Consider the following 17,698-nt stretch of genomic DNA (forward strand, 5'->3'; position numbering starts at 1 on the left):
AATTGAATGAATGATTAATCTGAATCTGGATTTTGCATTTGAACATCCACAATGTGTTAAGCCCTCTAACTATATTCCAAATATTGTATGAATGCAGGTAATGATATGTGTAATTTTGGTGAACATGCTCTATTACATACACAGTGCTTACCCCTGTAGATATCGATCCAAGCCTGGTCTTCCATTTCAATTGAGGGATTGGATTATCTATGGCTCCTGAGCCGCTGCCTGGTCGATCGCTGCATGCTGATATTAGAGTCCCAAAACACCCTTAACCTCTCTCCCTCTCTGCCTAGAGCTAGGGTTGTTTGCACTTTCTAGTAGCATTGATGTATTCTTTTAAGCTGTCATCCATCCCCCCCAATACCATCAATCCATTCATCCAACCATCCGAATCCATCCATCCATCCATCCATCCATGCCCCATCTCTATTTAAACACTATTAACTGTTTCTGACCTCTATCCACCTCTGGGTTCATTTTGTAATGTATTTTTTTTGTAATCTCTTGTTTTATGTGTGATCTGTCCTTACTGATGTCTGGCAAAGGTGTTACTATGAAAGACACTCACACACACACACACACACACACACACACACACAATCATTGGCCCAAATACGTTCATGAGGGCATGCACATACCCATACACATGTGAGTGTGCAAACACACATGCAAACACACATGCACACACACATACGTACACTAACCAAATCTCTTTGATGTCCGGCAGAATGGGAAAAGGGGCTTCTCTCATCTCATGAAGTATTCATACAGTGTGTGAAGTGTGTGTGTGTGTGTGTGTGTGTGTGTGTGTGTGTGAGAGAGAGAGAGAGAGAGAGAGAGAGAGAGAGAGAGAGAGAGAGAGAGAGAGAGAGAGAGAGAGAGAGAGAGAGAGAGAGAGAGAGAGAGAGGAGCGTAAAGCCATTCACAGCAGCTGTGTACTGACACCGTGGGGAGGGGTGGAAAGGGGCTGGGCTGGTGAGAGAGAGAGAGAGAGAGAGAGAGAGGAGGGGGGAGGTGGCGAGCGAGAGAGAGAGAGAGGGAGTGAGAGAGAGGGGGAAGAAGGTGAGAGGAACACAGACAGAGGGAGAGAAAGACGGGAGAGAGGAGAGGAAGGACGGTTGGACTACTGCCAGTGTTTCCCAGCAACAGCGGGAGCAGGAATTTACTCTTTCCCCACCTCCCAGTGGATTTTCTCTGCTTTTTTTCCCTCTCTTCCCTTCATGCCTCTCCCTGAGTTGTGCCGTCTTCCAGTGCCTGACTGTAGGAAGAGAGGAGAGGAAAGGAATGGAGAGGTGAAGAGAAACTGAAGGGTTACCAGAGAGATTGATAGAGAGAGAGAGAGAGAGACAGAGAGAGACAGAGAGAGAGAGAGAGAGAGAGAGAGAGAGAGAGAGAGAGAGAGAGAGAGAGAGAGAATAGCAGGAGGAGAGACAAGGAGGGGGGTAGAGGAGGAGTCGGGAGTTGAGAGTGAGAAGGCAGGAACAAGTGTTTAGAGGGAGAGCGTGAAAGGGAGGTGGTAGAAACAGCAGTAGACGAGAGCTACTGGAAGGTGAGTCTGGAGTTTACATGTGGGGAAAAAAGACTGAAGGAGGGAAAAGACGAGGAAAGCTGTGGGCACAAGAAGAGAAGAGAAGAGATCGGGAGAGGGAGGAGAGGGGATAAAAAAAGGGAACCACGAGATGGTTGTGATGACACACCTGCAAAGGGCGATCGTCTACTCTGCGTCTCTGGACTGGATTTCTAACCCAAAGGGGATTGAGCACCCTGTCCTCTCACTGTACCAAGGGGTTTTCGTTTTTCTCTTTTAAAGAAGATGCTCTTTGGCGACTTTGCTCTCTGCTCTCTTTCTCTACCCAAAACTTTGGTGCACCACCTCTTCCCCCTCGCCCCATGCCAGGACCTTACCCGGCACGTGTGCTGCCGTCGCTGATGAAGCACCCGTTGTCATGCGCCCATCCTCTTTCTTCCAACTTCACCAGTTGCCACGACTCCTCACCGTCCGGCGCGTAATCGAGCGGAACCCTCCAGCGATAGGGAGTGGGGCGAAGCGGACAACCCCTGCCTTCCTCAGAGAGGGCTTGTGAATACAACCCCCCCCCCCCCCCCCCCCCCCATCAAAACACTCCCACCCCTCCTTCACTGTGCTGGCACATGTTGGAACTATGGAATATACCGGCACGGGACTAAAATGATTATGGAAAAGCAACGATTTCGGCATGTTTACGATTTTTTCTTTCTAGGAACTCGGAATAGATAATGGATTGGAAAGAACTGTAAGTAGCATGGATCTCTGTGTTATCTGTCAATTCATTCCATCTCCTCTTAGGGGATTCATGAGGGTTAAACACTTGAATGAAAGGATGGATAGTCACCTTTTTTGAAAGTCGCCAGTGTTGTACCTCGAAAAACTTTATTTCCTTTCAGTGAAAGAGATTGCTTTTCATCCACCCCTTCTATTTATCTTTGTGAGGTCATTTTCTAAAGCCTGACTCTTACACTCTGTGGGGGGGGCGGGGAGGGGGGGGGCATGTTCTTAATTCTTCATCTTAATCCTTAAACTCTGATTCTCTCTCTCAGTCTGTCTGTCTCTCTCTCTCTCTCTCTCTCTCTCTCTCTCTCTCTCTCTCTCTCTCTCTCTCTCTCTCTCTCTCTCTCTAACTGACTATGCTCACTAGTAGGTCTCAATGTAGGGTAGGATGGAGAGTCACCTTTTTTAAAAGTCGAGCAGTGTTGTGCCTCGAAAAGCTTTATAACTTTTTATCCACCCCTTCCATTTATATTTGTGAGGTAATTTTCTAACGCTGACCCTTACACTCTCTCTTTGGGGGGGGGTGGGTCATGTTCTTAATTCTTAATCTTAATCCTTAAACTCTGATGAACTCTCTTTCTTTCTTTCTTTCTTCTTTCTCTCTCTCTCTCTCTAACTGATTATGTTCACCACTCAATGTTGGGTGGTTGGAACAGACATGTGTAGTCTCCATGTACCCACTCAAATGGTGCTTCCTCCCCCATACTGGGCTCTGCCGTATAACCAAATGACATGGAGAGGTGCTTTAACGTGTGATGGATATCTCAATCAACCAATGGGATGCCACTGTCATGTGGCTACACAGGGGTGAGGACAGGTGGCATTGAGAGAGGCTGAGTCATTGTCCTGAGAGGCTTGTTTGGGCTGCTGTCACACCCAACCGTCTGGCTCCTGCTGCGTACCCTCTCCAGGGACTGACGTATAATTAAAGGTGGACTCAGCGATATGACGTAGTCACAGAAACAGCGTGATGACTATGGGCAGGTGTAGTTTGCGTAAAACAAGACACTCAGCAGCCTTTTTAGCTCGTTGCACCACCAGGCTCCGATGGAAAGGCTAGCAACTGAAACCTCTTGTTTGGGTGAATCTGACACTCAATCTCTCTTACGTCTTATGACGACCTTTAACTTGTTTTTTTATCGGTTCAGTTCACTGAGAACATTTTAGTTTGCAGCAACAACCTGGGAAATGAATGAATGAATGAATGAATGAATGGTCTTTATTGTCATTGATATAGTACAGGTACCAAACAACGACATTTGGGAGGGGGGGGCTCTGTCAGGCCAAAACCTTCCGCTTGCCAAAAGCTACAGGGGGTGCGGCCTAACGCGTCACGACCAGCTGGCCCGCGCACGCGTCACGACCAGCTGGCGAGTGTTTTTGAAACCTCCGTTTTGGCCGCCATTAGCGAAAAGCTTTAATTTGCCTCTACAAGTGTTAATATGTCATTTTATGAAGTTTTAATATGTTTTCAGGCGAGAAAGTAACCATATATATCCACAAAATGTATCCGGTTTATCAAAATAACCCGTTTATATATGAAAACACATATAATGCTATCGCGTCTCCACAGGCTAAAGTACAACTACACTCATATCCTCAACTTATGTCCTAATCACACTACTGTCATACAAGTCGTACCTTATCCTTGACATGGACATACACACCTGCTACCTTCTTTGAAAGAAATCGCGATTTATTCAGTGAAAACTAGTACACCATTCAACATAGCATAACAATAGCATAGCATTCGCGGACACAGTCAGGCAATAATACCTAGCACAACAATAGCATAGCATTCGCGGACACAGTAACATAGACAGATAGACAGCTAGACAGATAGACCGCTAGACAGATAGACAGCTAGACAACTAGACAACTAGACAGCTAGACAACTAGACAGCTAGACAGCTAAACAGCTAGACAGCTAGACAGATAGACAGCTAGACAACTAGACAGATAGACAGCTAGACAACTAGACAGCTAAACAGCTAAACACCAAGACAGCTAGACAACTAGACAACTAGACAGCTAGACAACTAGACAACTAGACAACTAGACAGCTAGACAGCTAAACAGCTAGACAGCTAGACAGATAGACAGCTAGACAACTAGACAGCTAGACAGATAGACAGCTAGACAACTAGACCGCTAAACAGCTAAACACCAAGACAGCTAGACAGCTAGACAACTAGACAACTAGACAGCTAGACAACTAGACAACTAGACAGCTAGACAGCTAGACAACTAGACAACTAGACGACTAGACAGCTAGACAACTAGACAACTAGACAGCTAGACAGATAGACAGATAGACAGATAGACAGCTAAACAGCTAAACACCAAGACAGCTAGACAGCTAAACAGCTAAACAACTAGACAGCTAAACAGCTAAACACCAAGACAGCTAGACAGCTAGACAGCTAAACAGCTAGACAGCTAGACAGCTAGACAGCTAAACAGCTAGACAGCTAGACAGCTAAACAGCTAGACAGCTAAACAGCTAGACAGCTAGACAGCTAAACAGCTAGACAGCTAAACAGCTAAACACCAAGACAGCTAGACAGCTAGACAACTAGACAACTAGACAGCTAGACAACTACACAACTAGACAGCTAGACAACTAGACAACTAGACAGCTAGACAACTAGACAACTAGACAGCTAGACAGCTAGACAGATAGACAGCTAGACAGCTAAACAGCTAAACACCAAGACAGCTAGACAGCTAAACAGCTAAACAGCTAAACAACTAGACAACTAGACAGCTAGACAGCTAAACAGCTAAACACCAAGAGCTAGCTGTCTAGTTGTCTAGCTGTCTAGCTGTCTAGCTGTTTAGCTGTCTAGCTGTTTAGCTGTCTAGTTGTCTAGTTGTCTAGCTGTCTTGGTGTTTAGCTGTCTAGCTGTCTAGTTGTCTAGCTGTCTTGGTGTTTAGCTGTTTAGCTGTCTAGCTGTCTATCTGTCTAGCTGTCTAGTTGTCTAGCTGTCTAGTTGTCTAGTTGTCTAGCTGTCTAGTTGTCTAGCTGTCTAGTTGTCTAGCTGTCTAGTTGTCTAGCTGTCTATCTGTCTAGCTGTCTAGTTGTCTAGCTGTCTATCTGTCTAGCTGTCTAGCTGTTTAGCTGTCTAGCTGTCTAGTTGTCTAGCTGTCTAGTTGTCTAGTTGTCTAGCTGTCTATCTGTCTAGCGGTCTAGCTGTCTATCTGTCTATGTTACTGTGTCCGCGAATGCTATGCTATTGTTGTGCTAGGTGCATTGCCTGACTGTGTCCGCGAATGCTATGCTATTGTTATGCTATGTTGAATGGTGTACTAGTTTTCACTGAATAAATCGCGATTTCTTTCAAAGAAGGTAGCAGGTGTGTATGTCCATGTCAAGGAGAAGGTACGACTTGTATGACAGTAGTGTGATTAGGACATAAGTTGAGGATATGAGTGTAGTTGTACTTTAGCCTGTGGAGACGCGATAGCATTATATGTTTTCATATATAAACGGGTTATTTTGATAAACCGGATACATTTTGTGAATATATATGGTTACTTTCTCGCCTGAAAACATATTAAAACTTCATAAAATGACATATTAACACTTGTAGAGGCAAATTAAAGCTTTTCGCTAATGGCGGCCAAAACGGAGGTTTCAAAAACACTCGCCAGCTGGTCGTGACGCGTGCGCGTGCCAGCTGGTCGTGACGCGTTAGGCCGCACCCCCGGTAGCTTTTGGCAAGCGGAAGGTTTTGGCCTGACAGCTCCCCTGGTGCTAGGAAAAAAAACAACTAAAAAACAAGAAGGGAAAGGAGCTGGTTTACATAAATAAAGGCTATGTACACTATCCACTATACTATACTATACAATAAAACACTGTGCTGTACTCTATGCTATGCTATACCTATTCTAACATTTCCTATTCTCTGAACCTTATGTACCCTAGGGTTGTCATATTGCACATAGTGTTATTGCACATTCATTTAAAGTGTAAATAGTTACAGGGGAGTTACAGGAATAATCATTTATCATGTGGAAATAATTGTGTCAGCTTCATACATTAAATTGCATGTCTATCTGCGATGTTCTGAACTTTTCTCCCTACTGAATACACACCCCTAGAAATCAGTGTTGGTCTCATTTTGATGTGGCAAGGTTGAGGGGAGCTTTGTCTGCGTGGGCTCCAGGGAATTGAGGGTAGAAGGTTTTTTTGGGGGGGGGGTGGTTATAGGGAAGGGGGGCAGCGGCTTTCAGGCAGTCAAGGTGATTGAGGTAGGGCTTTGTCTTCAAAGGTGGTTTTCCCATGTATATCACCCCCACTCCCTCCCCCTCCCCCCCTATCCCACCTCTCTCACTCTCCTAAACAAACACTGCCAAAGAATAATATATAATTAAATGTTCATGTAAATGTCAGCATCTTGCTTCCTCTTACAAAAACACTGTTACATTCACCACCTTTTTCAGAGAAAAAAATAACATAGCCCTTTACAACAAAAATCGACAATTACTAGATTTTTTACTTGATCAACGTTGATTCGCTTTGGGTCTAACATAATTTATTCACAACAAATGTATTTCAGAAATACATAGAGATACGTTGTTCTTTTGCTAGACAGTGTGTCACCTGCAGCATTGTCCCTCAGGAGGTGTTGGGCGCCTATCAGTGATTTTACCAGCAGCATACTGTCTCCATCCCCCCTAGTGGGACGTGATCTTTTCACAACCACACACACACACACACACACACACACACACACACACACACAAACGCACACACGCACACATTCAAACTCTGTCTCTCACTCTCTCTCACTCCCTTTTTTCTTCCATTTCTATTTTTCACATGTTAGCCAAATATACACCCCCCCCCCCCCCCCCCCCCACACACACACACACACACACACACACACACACACACACACACACACACACATACACATGCTTACACCTGCAAATGTAGCACACTGACACCAGTAGGGGCAGTTCCCAGGGGTTTCTCCTCCTGTGTCCTTCATGGAGGCTGTAATTACACAGTGTGTTCTCAGATTGTGCTCTTGTTGAAGTGGCTGAAGGAGACGAGAAGGGAAGAGAGGAGGGAAATCAGGGAGAAAGACTGCAGGGTGCTCGGGGAGCTGGGTTGCCTAATGAGCTCAGGCCTGTTTCTCAAGCACATCCACCTCCTGCTGGGACAGACACAGACACGGTCTGCCTACCCCCCCCCCCCCCCACACTCTTTCTTTCTCTCCCTCTCTTTCCTGCTCTCTCTCCTCTCCTCCCTCATATCACTCCCGACCCCCCCATACCCCACTCACTTTTTTTCCTTCTGATTTACACCACCAAGTGATACTCATAGTTCTTCTACTTATCGGCTGTGGCACAGGAGGTAGAGTTGCCGTCTAATGATCACAAGGTTGGCAGATCAGCGGTTCGAGCCCCGGCTGGCCACATGTCGAAGTGTCCTTGGACAAGACACTGAACCCCTAAATTGCTCCCAGTGAGCGGGCCAGCGTCTTGCATGGCAGCTTGCCGCCATTGGTGTGTGAATGTGTGTGTGAATGGGTGAATGAGAGGCCGTTGTAAAGCGCTTTGGAGCAGCTTTGGAGCAGCAAAAAAGGTGCTATATAAGTGCAGTCCATTTACCATTTTACCATTTATCAGACATACAGTGCCCCTGCTGGTGAACAGCTTGAACAGCAACCTCCACCCTAAAAGCTCTGTCTCAGTGTGTGCGACCTGAACAATAAAAGTGCAATTCAAGTTGATGAATGTGTTTTTGTCCTGAACATAGAATTTCTATCCTTCATACCAAGTTAACTGTCAACAGTGGACACTGGCGATATGTCTTCATAGAGCTAAAGACACGCCACTTTTTCCCCACCTCTCTCTCTCTTATCGTAACCCAACACAGTGGTAACCAGCCCTGGTCTTGGAGAGCTAGGGAGGGATGCAGACTTTTGTTCTAGCACAGCTCTAACACAAACAGATTCAAGTCAGCCACTAATCAGCAAATATACTTTGATTCATTAATCAGGCATGTCAGTGCTGGGGTGCACGCATAATATTTGCATTCTTTGAATGAATAGTTCTATTTACATTATATACACATTATTGTCATTTTGCCTACGCTCTTTTCCCGGACACTGTTATCTAGAGCAAAGAAGTACTATAGAACCAGTCACCTACTGTATTAAGTGAAACTATACAGCACTAGCATTGCAAGTAATATATAAGAATATCTGCTAGTAGCAGCCACTATGCCAGAAAAAGGGAAGCAAGCAGTTTTGCTATTTGTTTATTTGTTGTTAAAGGTACAATCTGTAATTCAAACATGGTCAAAGCAGACTCCCTGCCACTTCTTGTGTCAGCAGCTGAGGGATGGGGCTGGAGAAATGGAACCACTCCCAATTTCATAGACAGAGCAATGGTTGCAAGGACTCACCACATAATAATAGTTTTAACCATGTTTTGAAGCTATAGTCCTTGTTTCCATAGAGCATTGTTTATCAACAGTGGAGTAAATCAAGTATACGTTTTTGGTCACAATTGATTAATTGAGTGTGTGGCATTCCGATTCTCTATCCTCTCCATGTGTAAACCAATAGTGCATTTGGAACCCCCCTCCCCTCACCGCCACAGATTTGATAATCTGTCTGGAGATGATCCGACTGTGCCTCTGTTTTACATTTACATTACGTTTTAATAGCAGAGAAATAATCTGAGAGCTCTTTCCACTAAACCATTCCTCATCTACTCTGAATCTGGAGTCGGGTGACTTTTTATCACTATGGCATTGTCTTGGCAAGTGTCTTTCCCCTGACTCGGTACAGTACAGTACAGCAGGAAAGGAAATCTTTAGCCGCAGTGGCTTGCTAATCCTCCCACTCTACTGTATGTGTTTAAGGCCCGTTAGCATCTTCACCAAGGGAGTTAACTCTGTAGCTGGTTTGTAAATGGAAGGTCATGAGTTTGATACCTGCCTAGGGCAAGGTACTCTACCCTGCCGTTCGGTCCAGTGTTCTTAACTCATATGGACACAGCATGCTCAGAAAGCAAAAAGTGCAGTTTGTGTCAATGATTTTCCACTATGGCACTGTGAGTTCACGTTGAACCTATTTGACATGATTGAAATGAGAGCTTTCATGAATCATTCAAATGTTTACATCCAACAAGTTGGTAGTTGCCTACTTTCTTTATTTGACTTTTCTTTTTCACCCCTTTCCATCCTATGGACCTATCGCTAAGCCACGCCCCCTTTGAAAACTCGGACAAGCAAACAACGCTTCACTGACAGTGACTGACTGACTGACCGACCGTGACTGAATGACATTCAATGACTTACAATGGCGGGAGTTGGCAAATTTCTGATTTACCACAGCAAGTAATGTTTTTTTAAAGATGACAAGAATATTTAATCTAGAAGCTTTTCACCATCAGATATTAGCGAGTTGTTTGTCCGAGTTTTCTGCATGTCGTGACTTTTGCTGTGATATGATTGGACAATTTCTATTTCGGGGCGTGGCTTAGCGATAGGTCCATTATGTATCATAGTTGGCTACAAATGAAGTACTTTCAAATAGGTGTCATATGATTGCTGTAGCCTTGGACAGTTTGAATGGGTTTGCCATTCATGAGTGAGCTACCATTAACAGACAAAAGCATGACAATTTACCACTAGAAAGATACAATGAGGATCATCGACTAATGAGCACAATCCAATCCCACTCCATAGAGTGTAAAGTTAAAACAGTAAAGTTTTTCATTGAACAAATTCCGTTAGTTCATAGAAGGTATGACATGCAAACATTGATTTGACTGTTTGTTGACCCTTACTTTTGAGAACTGCTTCAGTGACCTCTGATGACCATGATCTCAGGTTGACCCTCTGATCCTGCATGCTCCTGTAACACAGGGTTGGGCGGTATCCAATTTCTGACACTGTGTGTGTGTGTGTGTGTGTGTGTGTGTGTGTGTGTGTGTGTGTGCGTGTGCGTGTGCGTATATGTGTGTAAGTATGTGTGGCTTCATTTATGTGCACTGAGTGCACCAGTTGCACTTAATTGCTGTCATGATAACTGCATAATAACCTTGGATCCAGACAGTGGGTCGATTTTCATACAAGTGCCTCAATAGCCTCATAGATATCCTAATCTTGTTCCCAGACACTTCCGCCCCAAATGCTCGGAAAGTCTGGTGGACGTCCTAACTGCCGGTTTACCTCGCATCAATCATCTCCCACAGCACCTCCCCCTAGGTCTGGTGCGCCACACTTCTCTCATTCTGAGCCACGCCTCATGTCCTCTGTGTGATTCACTGTCATCAAATAATGACAACATTTTACTCAGTCATTTCACTCCCGATAAGGCCAGGTTTGAGCTCCCTCCCTGCCACAACAAACTATCAGAAAAGTGATAAAAACATATACAGTATGGATGAAATTAATTCTGTCTAGACCCGTGGAATTCAGGAATAACAACAACCTAGCAACTGAACAATGCAACATACTGTAGCAAATGGCTAGATGGGAAAACGGTAGGAAGTGCCTTCAAACTATTTAAAAAAACTGCAGAAACTGACACGGACAGACCCTTGTCATCTCCGTTGTCTGTCAATGGATGACTCCCACAGAGAAACTATTGGCTCAATCCCTAATTAAGGGATAGCATAGTTTGCAGTGGTCGGGGCCTGAGTCGTTGTTATTCCAGGCTTATATGCACTGTGTGTAATAGCCTAGTTTCCTTCCTGAAACAGTGAGATGTGTGTTTTGTGTCGAAATGCATCTCGTCATCATTCCCAGGAAGTCAATAAGCTTGTCATTTGGATATCCTCGTGGCTTGATAGGCAAAATAATTATATTTGTCATTAATTCATTTATGTCATTAATTAATTAATTAAAGTCTAGCCAAATCCATGTTTAGAGGTACCTAGCTAACATTACATTGATCATACTCACTTTTCAAAAAATGCCAGTCGAGAGAGGACGCTGCCGTAATTAGACCCCATAACTTTCTTTTATTTATTTATCAATCTTTTCAGTTTGTAAAGCGTCTTTGAGTGTCTAGAAAAGAGCTATATAAGTCTAATGTATTACTATTATTATTATTATTATTATATTTTGGGACCATACTAAAACATTATCTGGGGTATCAGGAGTTTGCTTCCTGATGTGTACTATCTGTATCAGCCTTTGGAGCTTTTTGTGGACATGTGTGTGCAGTCGAAGGTTTTAGAACACCTACATTTTCCCAGTTTGTATTGAAATGTAGCTAAAATGCTAAAATGTCATCAACAAACCACTCAATAAGTTGAATTGAGTCCATCTTAATGCAAGGATAGTAGTTTATGTAATACACCACGTAAGTAACATATTCTTAGAGGCAACAACGATTTGGCGAAGACTAACGCTGTTGTAGACTGTTGTAAAGCGCTTTGAGTTGCATTTCATGTACGAAAGGCGCTACATAAATAAAGCTTTACTTACTTACTTACTTACTAACGCTGGAGAGGAGGGGGAATGAATGAGTCAGTTGGAAGCTGGTGCATACGTACACTCTTCATCACGCCCTCCTTCTCTTCCCTCCTCCTCATCCCTGGTCTGGTCTTCTCCACCACAGGGCCGCTCAGAAGCTTAGCCTGTCCTCCAAGCGGAAGTCCCCGCTGCCCCAGCTCCAGACTGAGCCTGCCGAGCCCCTGGTGTACACCGGCGGCTTCAGCGGCGCCCTGCAGCTGTCCCCCCCCGCCGTGCCGCCATGCCTCCTCCGGGCCGGGGCCAAGATGAAAGACACCCCGGGAATGGGAAAGGTAAGAGCAGTTTCTTCTCTCTCTGTCTCTCTCTCTCTGTCTCTCTCTCTGTCTCTCTGTCTCTCTCTGTCTCTCTCTCTCTGTCTCTCTCTGTCTCTCTCTCTCTCTCTCTCTCTCTCTCTCTCTCTGTCTCTCTCTGTCTCTCTCTCTCTCTCTCTCTCTGTCTCTCTCTCTGTCTGTCTCTCTCTCTCTCTCTCTCTCTCTCGCTCTCTCTGTCTCTCTCTCTGTCTCTCTCTCTCTCTCTGTCTCTCTGTCTCTCTCTCAAAACTAAGAAGAGACGAATACTCTCTTCTTTTATGTGATTCTTTTTCATATATGTATATTAATTCGACCAAGATCAGATACTGTACATCACATCACTTCAATACCTCAAATAAATCATAGTTGTTGATGATTTAGCTTTGAGTCTGCACATTATAGTAAGTAGACTATTCCACACTGGTTCAATTTGACCAAGTAAACTTAATCGAGTGCAGCTCAAGTATGCTGAAGTGTTTGTCCCAGCAGGTCTGCTTAATGATAGATTTGACTATTTGGGTTATTGCAGGATTATCAGATTGGACCATTTCCAAGGGATGCCAGGGCACAGATGAAAGATGACAGCAGCTTATATGAGAAAGGTCATGTTAATGCTGTGTTTGCTGTGCTAATTGAACTATTTGAGCTAGATTTCAGTACAGTCAGGTGAGCCCTTTAGTATGCTATGGCATAGTTGTACTGTTGCATAGGCTGGATGCATAACATATATATATATATATAACTCTATGATTAGCATGAACATGTTATGTTATATATTATATATATAATATATAACATAACATATTCATGTTCATGCTAATCATAGGGTTACATTGGTCAGTATTATACTGGTTATGCTGATGCTGAGGTCCCTGCTTGCTGTGGGCTCGTGTGTGAGACTGGGCTTGCTGATTCCCAGGCCTTTGGTATTCCATGAATCTGTTCCATATGCCAGGGCGGCATTCCTCCTTCCAAATGTGAGTGACAGACTGTGGGAGTGTGAAGGAGTGTGAGTGTGAGGGGCCAACGGGAGGGGTGTGGGCACAGGACGTGGGCCTGTTTAAGTGCCCTTAAGAACTCTTTAAAAACGTAAGAACTCTTTGAAAGGGTTAGGGTTTGTGTTCATGTGTTGAGGACTCGGTTATTTCTGAAGTGAAAATTGGAGAAAAAATCATAATAATTATACTGACCAATGGTCAGTGCTTCACAGACCATGACCAGAGCTGAAGGTGACAAGATTAATTAATAGTAATTTCATTTTATGTTTTCATATGTTTTTATGCGTTTTCTGATAGTTTGGTGTGGCCGGGAGCTCAAACCTAGCCTTATAGGGAGTGAAATGACTGAGTAAAAATGTTGTCATTATTTGATTACAGTGAAAAGTCAGTCTGTTGCTCGAATAAGCATACACTAGCACACATACACTCAAACACCCACAAGAAAGTGCATTAATGCATATTATACAACAGTTAGTTCCGACCAAGTAATTTGATTGGACAAGAGGCATTCCATGAGTGCTGATATACAGTATAACAGCACTGGGACATTTAACTATATGTATCACTCCGCCGCACAGATGTTCTACTAAATGACCGTTAATTAGACTACATGTTTGTGTTCAGGTTACTAGGCAACAGTCCATTTGAAGTTCAGTTGCGGAACTATTTTTTGTTTATTTTTATGATTAAATAAACAAACAAAGCATAATCTGTTGTCGCTTATTACTGTTAACTAATAAATCGCGCTGTAGAACTGTTGTATAAAAGCAATATCACACTCGAGGTCGTGCTGTCATACTGAATATCAACACGGCTGTGATCGTCTTCGGTACTCGGCCTGCGGCCTCGTACCTACGACCAAATCACAGCCGTGCTGATATTCAGTATAACACACTCCCTCGTGTGATATTGCTTAAATGGCATTAGCACTCAGCTAAGTCAACAACCAAACTAAGACATAGTTTATTTTTTCCCCAATTTCTTTCTTTCTGGAATAGAAAACACCTGAGTGTCCACATCTCTATCTGACGAGCCTAATGACATATTCATTGGATGCCATCACTTCTCATCCTCGTAGACAGGGCAAGCTGCTGTTTTCCACATCTGTTCTGATCTGTTCATCACATTTGTCTCATCTCCACTTTAAGCCTTTGATATATTTTTACAATGTCAGATACGAGATGAAGAGCCATGATTTTTTCCGAGCTTACAAGAGACTTTTATCTTATAGCGATAAATCATAAATCACCTTTGAACAACTGTTACTTTGCCGCTACCCTGTTAGCAATCAAGGTATTTACAAGGGTAGCCAGATATTATAATGTGTTTAGGGACAGCGGTTGCCCTCCCCCTCCCCCTCCCCCTTCACAGTGCTGCTCATTGCAGATTACACAGCGTGAACACAGCGTGAACACAGCGTGAACACAGCGTGAAGCTATTATCCTCAAGTGGATTAGACCTGTGTCCTGGTATAGCCCCTCCCTCCCTCCCTCCTCCTTGTCTCACAGATCAGCCAGTTGACGGACAGGTGATGAGAACCGTTGACATCCTCACCCCCCAAAAATGACTCTGCGGCAGTGATACAGGATTCCCGAAATACTGTCATTCAGACAAAGGTGCTGAATTCATTCATGTTAACTGTTCGGGGCTGGTGAAAGATCCCATGGTGAATGTTGAATGAATGGTGGCCAGGCGGTGGTGGGGTGTCAACCGCGGGTGTCTGATTGTGAGCCAACCTGGCGCCTTTTCAATCGCCCACTGATGCCCAGTAGGCTGCCCAGGACTCCTGGAGGCAAAGCGATACCTCGCTCCCTGGGAGCCCATGGATGTGGTGCCAAAGAGCTGCTTGACGCTTTAGCATGGCCAAAGAATGACCCCCTTCATGCCAACCCTCTTTAGCTTTGATTGGGTCACGCTCGTTGGCCATTTGAAGTTGTGAATTACTGGTGGTCTTTGATTGTGATTTAAACATGTCATGCAGGGTTCCCAAAACAGCAGTTTTGCCCATAATTCACCCATCCATCCCCCACATAATAAGATGTGTATGATTGTCTAGACAGTCAGAGATTACACAGCTAACGAAAATGTCACAGTGCGTCATCGTGGACGAGATGATCTCATACAGGAGGAATCGTATCTCCTCATTTACAGCTCATTATCAGTCGGAACGAACGCCTAGAAGAAAAACAGGATGTAGACTACCTCTATGATCGTATCTTCTCCTATCCTCCCACATTATGGAGTTCCTTTTGGCGTCTCTCATCTTCAAGACTGCTGCTGTAAGGAGTTCTGCTTTAACTTTTTGAAGTTGCTAATCGTACATCTGGGGCACGCAGCTGCAAAACCTCTAATGAGCTTGGCATCAAGGAAGCACAGGAAATAAAACAGACCCTTAATGAGGCCCAACAAGCTCCAAAGCATTGAAGCTGGCTGTACTCTGGAATACAGATTTGTTGCTGTTTTGCAGTTTTCTGCCCAGGGCCAGCGAGCATGGCTTCCTTCCTGGGTGTTCCGCAGTCATTATTGTTTGTGTGTACAGTTTGTAGACACAGGATAAAGGTAAGGTTGTAGAATTAAGGTGGGAAGGAAGAGACCGGTAGGGTTGCACTGGTGGAGGGGAGGTCGGGGGGCAGTTTAGGATGCAGAATGAAAACGAAATGTGTATGAAAGAAAATCCAAAGTTAAGCTAAGTTACCCCTTCCCCCGTACACACACACACACACACACACACACACACACACACACACACACACACACACACACAGTGGGCCTTATTATGCACTTCTTAACTTGCCGTCTTAAGTCTTAATTAAGACGCACCGCCAGGTTAAGACCTACCGCCACCCTTATTATGCGCTTCATACGTGCTACTGCTATTATGCCGGTGTCGATAGGCGCCCACACATAAGACGTAATACTCCCGTGCATATATTACTCATTGTGGGAGTGTTCATATGTTAATGAAGTGCACTAGGCGCCCCTGCTATTATGCGATCTGACTTTGCTCCTAGCGCTAAGAAGTGGTTTGAAAAGTTCTTAAGTTTAGACTTCATGCACGTTTTGAAACACGAGCGCGCCTCCGCGGTTTGCGCATGCATGTGGGCACACATGAACACGCACGTGGCTCCACGGCAAGTCGTCAATTACGGTCACAGTATAAATGCTTTATTTCAGAAGGGAGAGGCCAGCGCTGTACAGTATGTTGCCTCCGCATACTGTGCACATACAGTACCAGCATGCCGTGCGTAATATAATGACATCAACATCTGTCATTCCTGCAGTCTTCCAGCGACCCCTCTGTAATACTTCTCAACTCACAAGCGGAGGTATTGCCGTGTTTATTCAGAAAATAATCATGCACGAGCTTGTTACTTTCTTCTGCAGAGAAGCACGCTGACCTCCTTCTTAGGACTTCCATAATAGCATAGCGCTAATGACTCAACGCAGCCGGTTCTTAAAGGGAATGGCACCTGGCACGCTGATTGGGTTGATTGAGAAGACGCCCAAAACACACCCATGACTAATGTCTTTGCTTAGCGCCGGGTTTTAGGCGCCCACTACCGCACGCATAATAGCAAAGTGGCCTTGACCACGCCTCCACGTCTTAAGTTTAGATCTACCGCCTCGTCTTATTGCTTAAGACTTATGAAGTGCATAATAGGGCCCAGTATCTCTGGTGAGAGCAGTCTTAAATGTCAAAGTTAATGCAATTTGTCTGACATATGTACTGGAACCTCATGGTGGCACCACTGGGCCAACTAAATGATGAAGGGAATGACGAAATAACAGAATTTCTTGCAGTTGAGGCAGAATCACCACAGCATCGTTGCCCAGAGCGCAAACCGGATTCATTGCCTTGCACACTCACGTAAATCTTCAGCACAATACCTCCCTTTGATGAGACGCCAATGTCATTGGAAATAGAAAGCCACACTTTTTGATTTTGCTGCCAGCAGGAATCACCACAAATGGAGATGTAGTTATCTCCCCAGTTCGATAATGCATTACGTGTGAGAGCAGGCATTGTAATTCAGCCCCCCCCCGTTCATTGTCTGGGATTGAATTCTTTATCTGTGTGCAGAGGTTGTAAATGCTCAAGCTGTTTGTAGTTACACAGCAGGAAGAGGACTCTAGTGGTTAGACTATAAAAATGAATCGGTTTACACTGAATGATAGAGTGGCGTCAAGAGATGTGGGGAAATGCATGTTCCTTCTCGTTCCCAAGGATGTGGCTTGTGTGCTTGATCTAGCCTTTTGTCCCTTCTTGCTTAGACAGGGCAGTGATTAGTGCATGCCATGTGTACTATGACGCTGGTGTGAAATTGTGACACCCGGCCTACAGTACAGTGCTGTTATTATATTGACTTGTTATAAGACTTGGACCCAATCTCGTTCCCTTTCCTTCCACTATGTCTTGTTTTGGAGTGCCAAGCCCTCCGAACAGAGGGGTACTACCCACAAGGGGTAGTGGTTGAAAATCTTCACCTATGAAATGGGACAACCCTTCAAGACCCTGATACGTCATCAGAAAATAATTGACGCTCGTGATTCATTCACAATTTAAGTTTCATCCTATCAGTCGATCAAACAA

At 44.5% G+C, this 17,698-nt stretch overlaps 1 protein-coding gene across 1 annotated transcript in view; it reads left to right on the forward strand.

Annotated features, from left to right (window-relative positions):
* Positions 1-17,698, forward strand: part of kif26aa (kinesin family member 26Aa) — a gene marked incomplete at both ends in the record, with an annotated part of 65,851 nt that overhangs the window by 23,886 nt on the left and 24,267 nt on the right. The window contains one exon of the mRNA XM_080527412.1: positions 11,905-12,091. Within this exon, the coding sequence (XP_080383538.1) occupies positions 11,905-12,091 (187 nt within the window). The remainder of the gene's footprint in view (positions 1-11,904; positions 12,092-17,698) is intronic.

The sequence above is a fragment of the Nansenia antarctica genome (assembly GCF_963989245.1).
Source record: "Nansenia antarctica genome assembly, chromosome: 3".
Lineage (NCBI taxonomy): Eukaryota > Metazoa > Chordata > Actinopteri > Argentiniformes > Microstomatidae > Nansenia > Nansenia antarctica.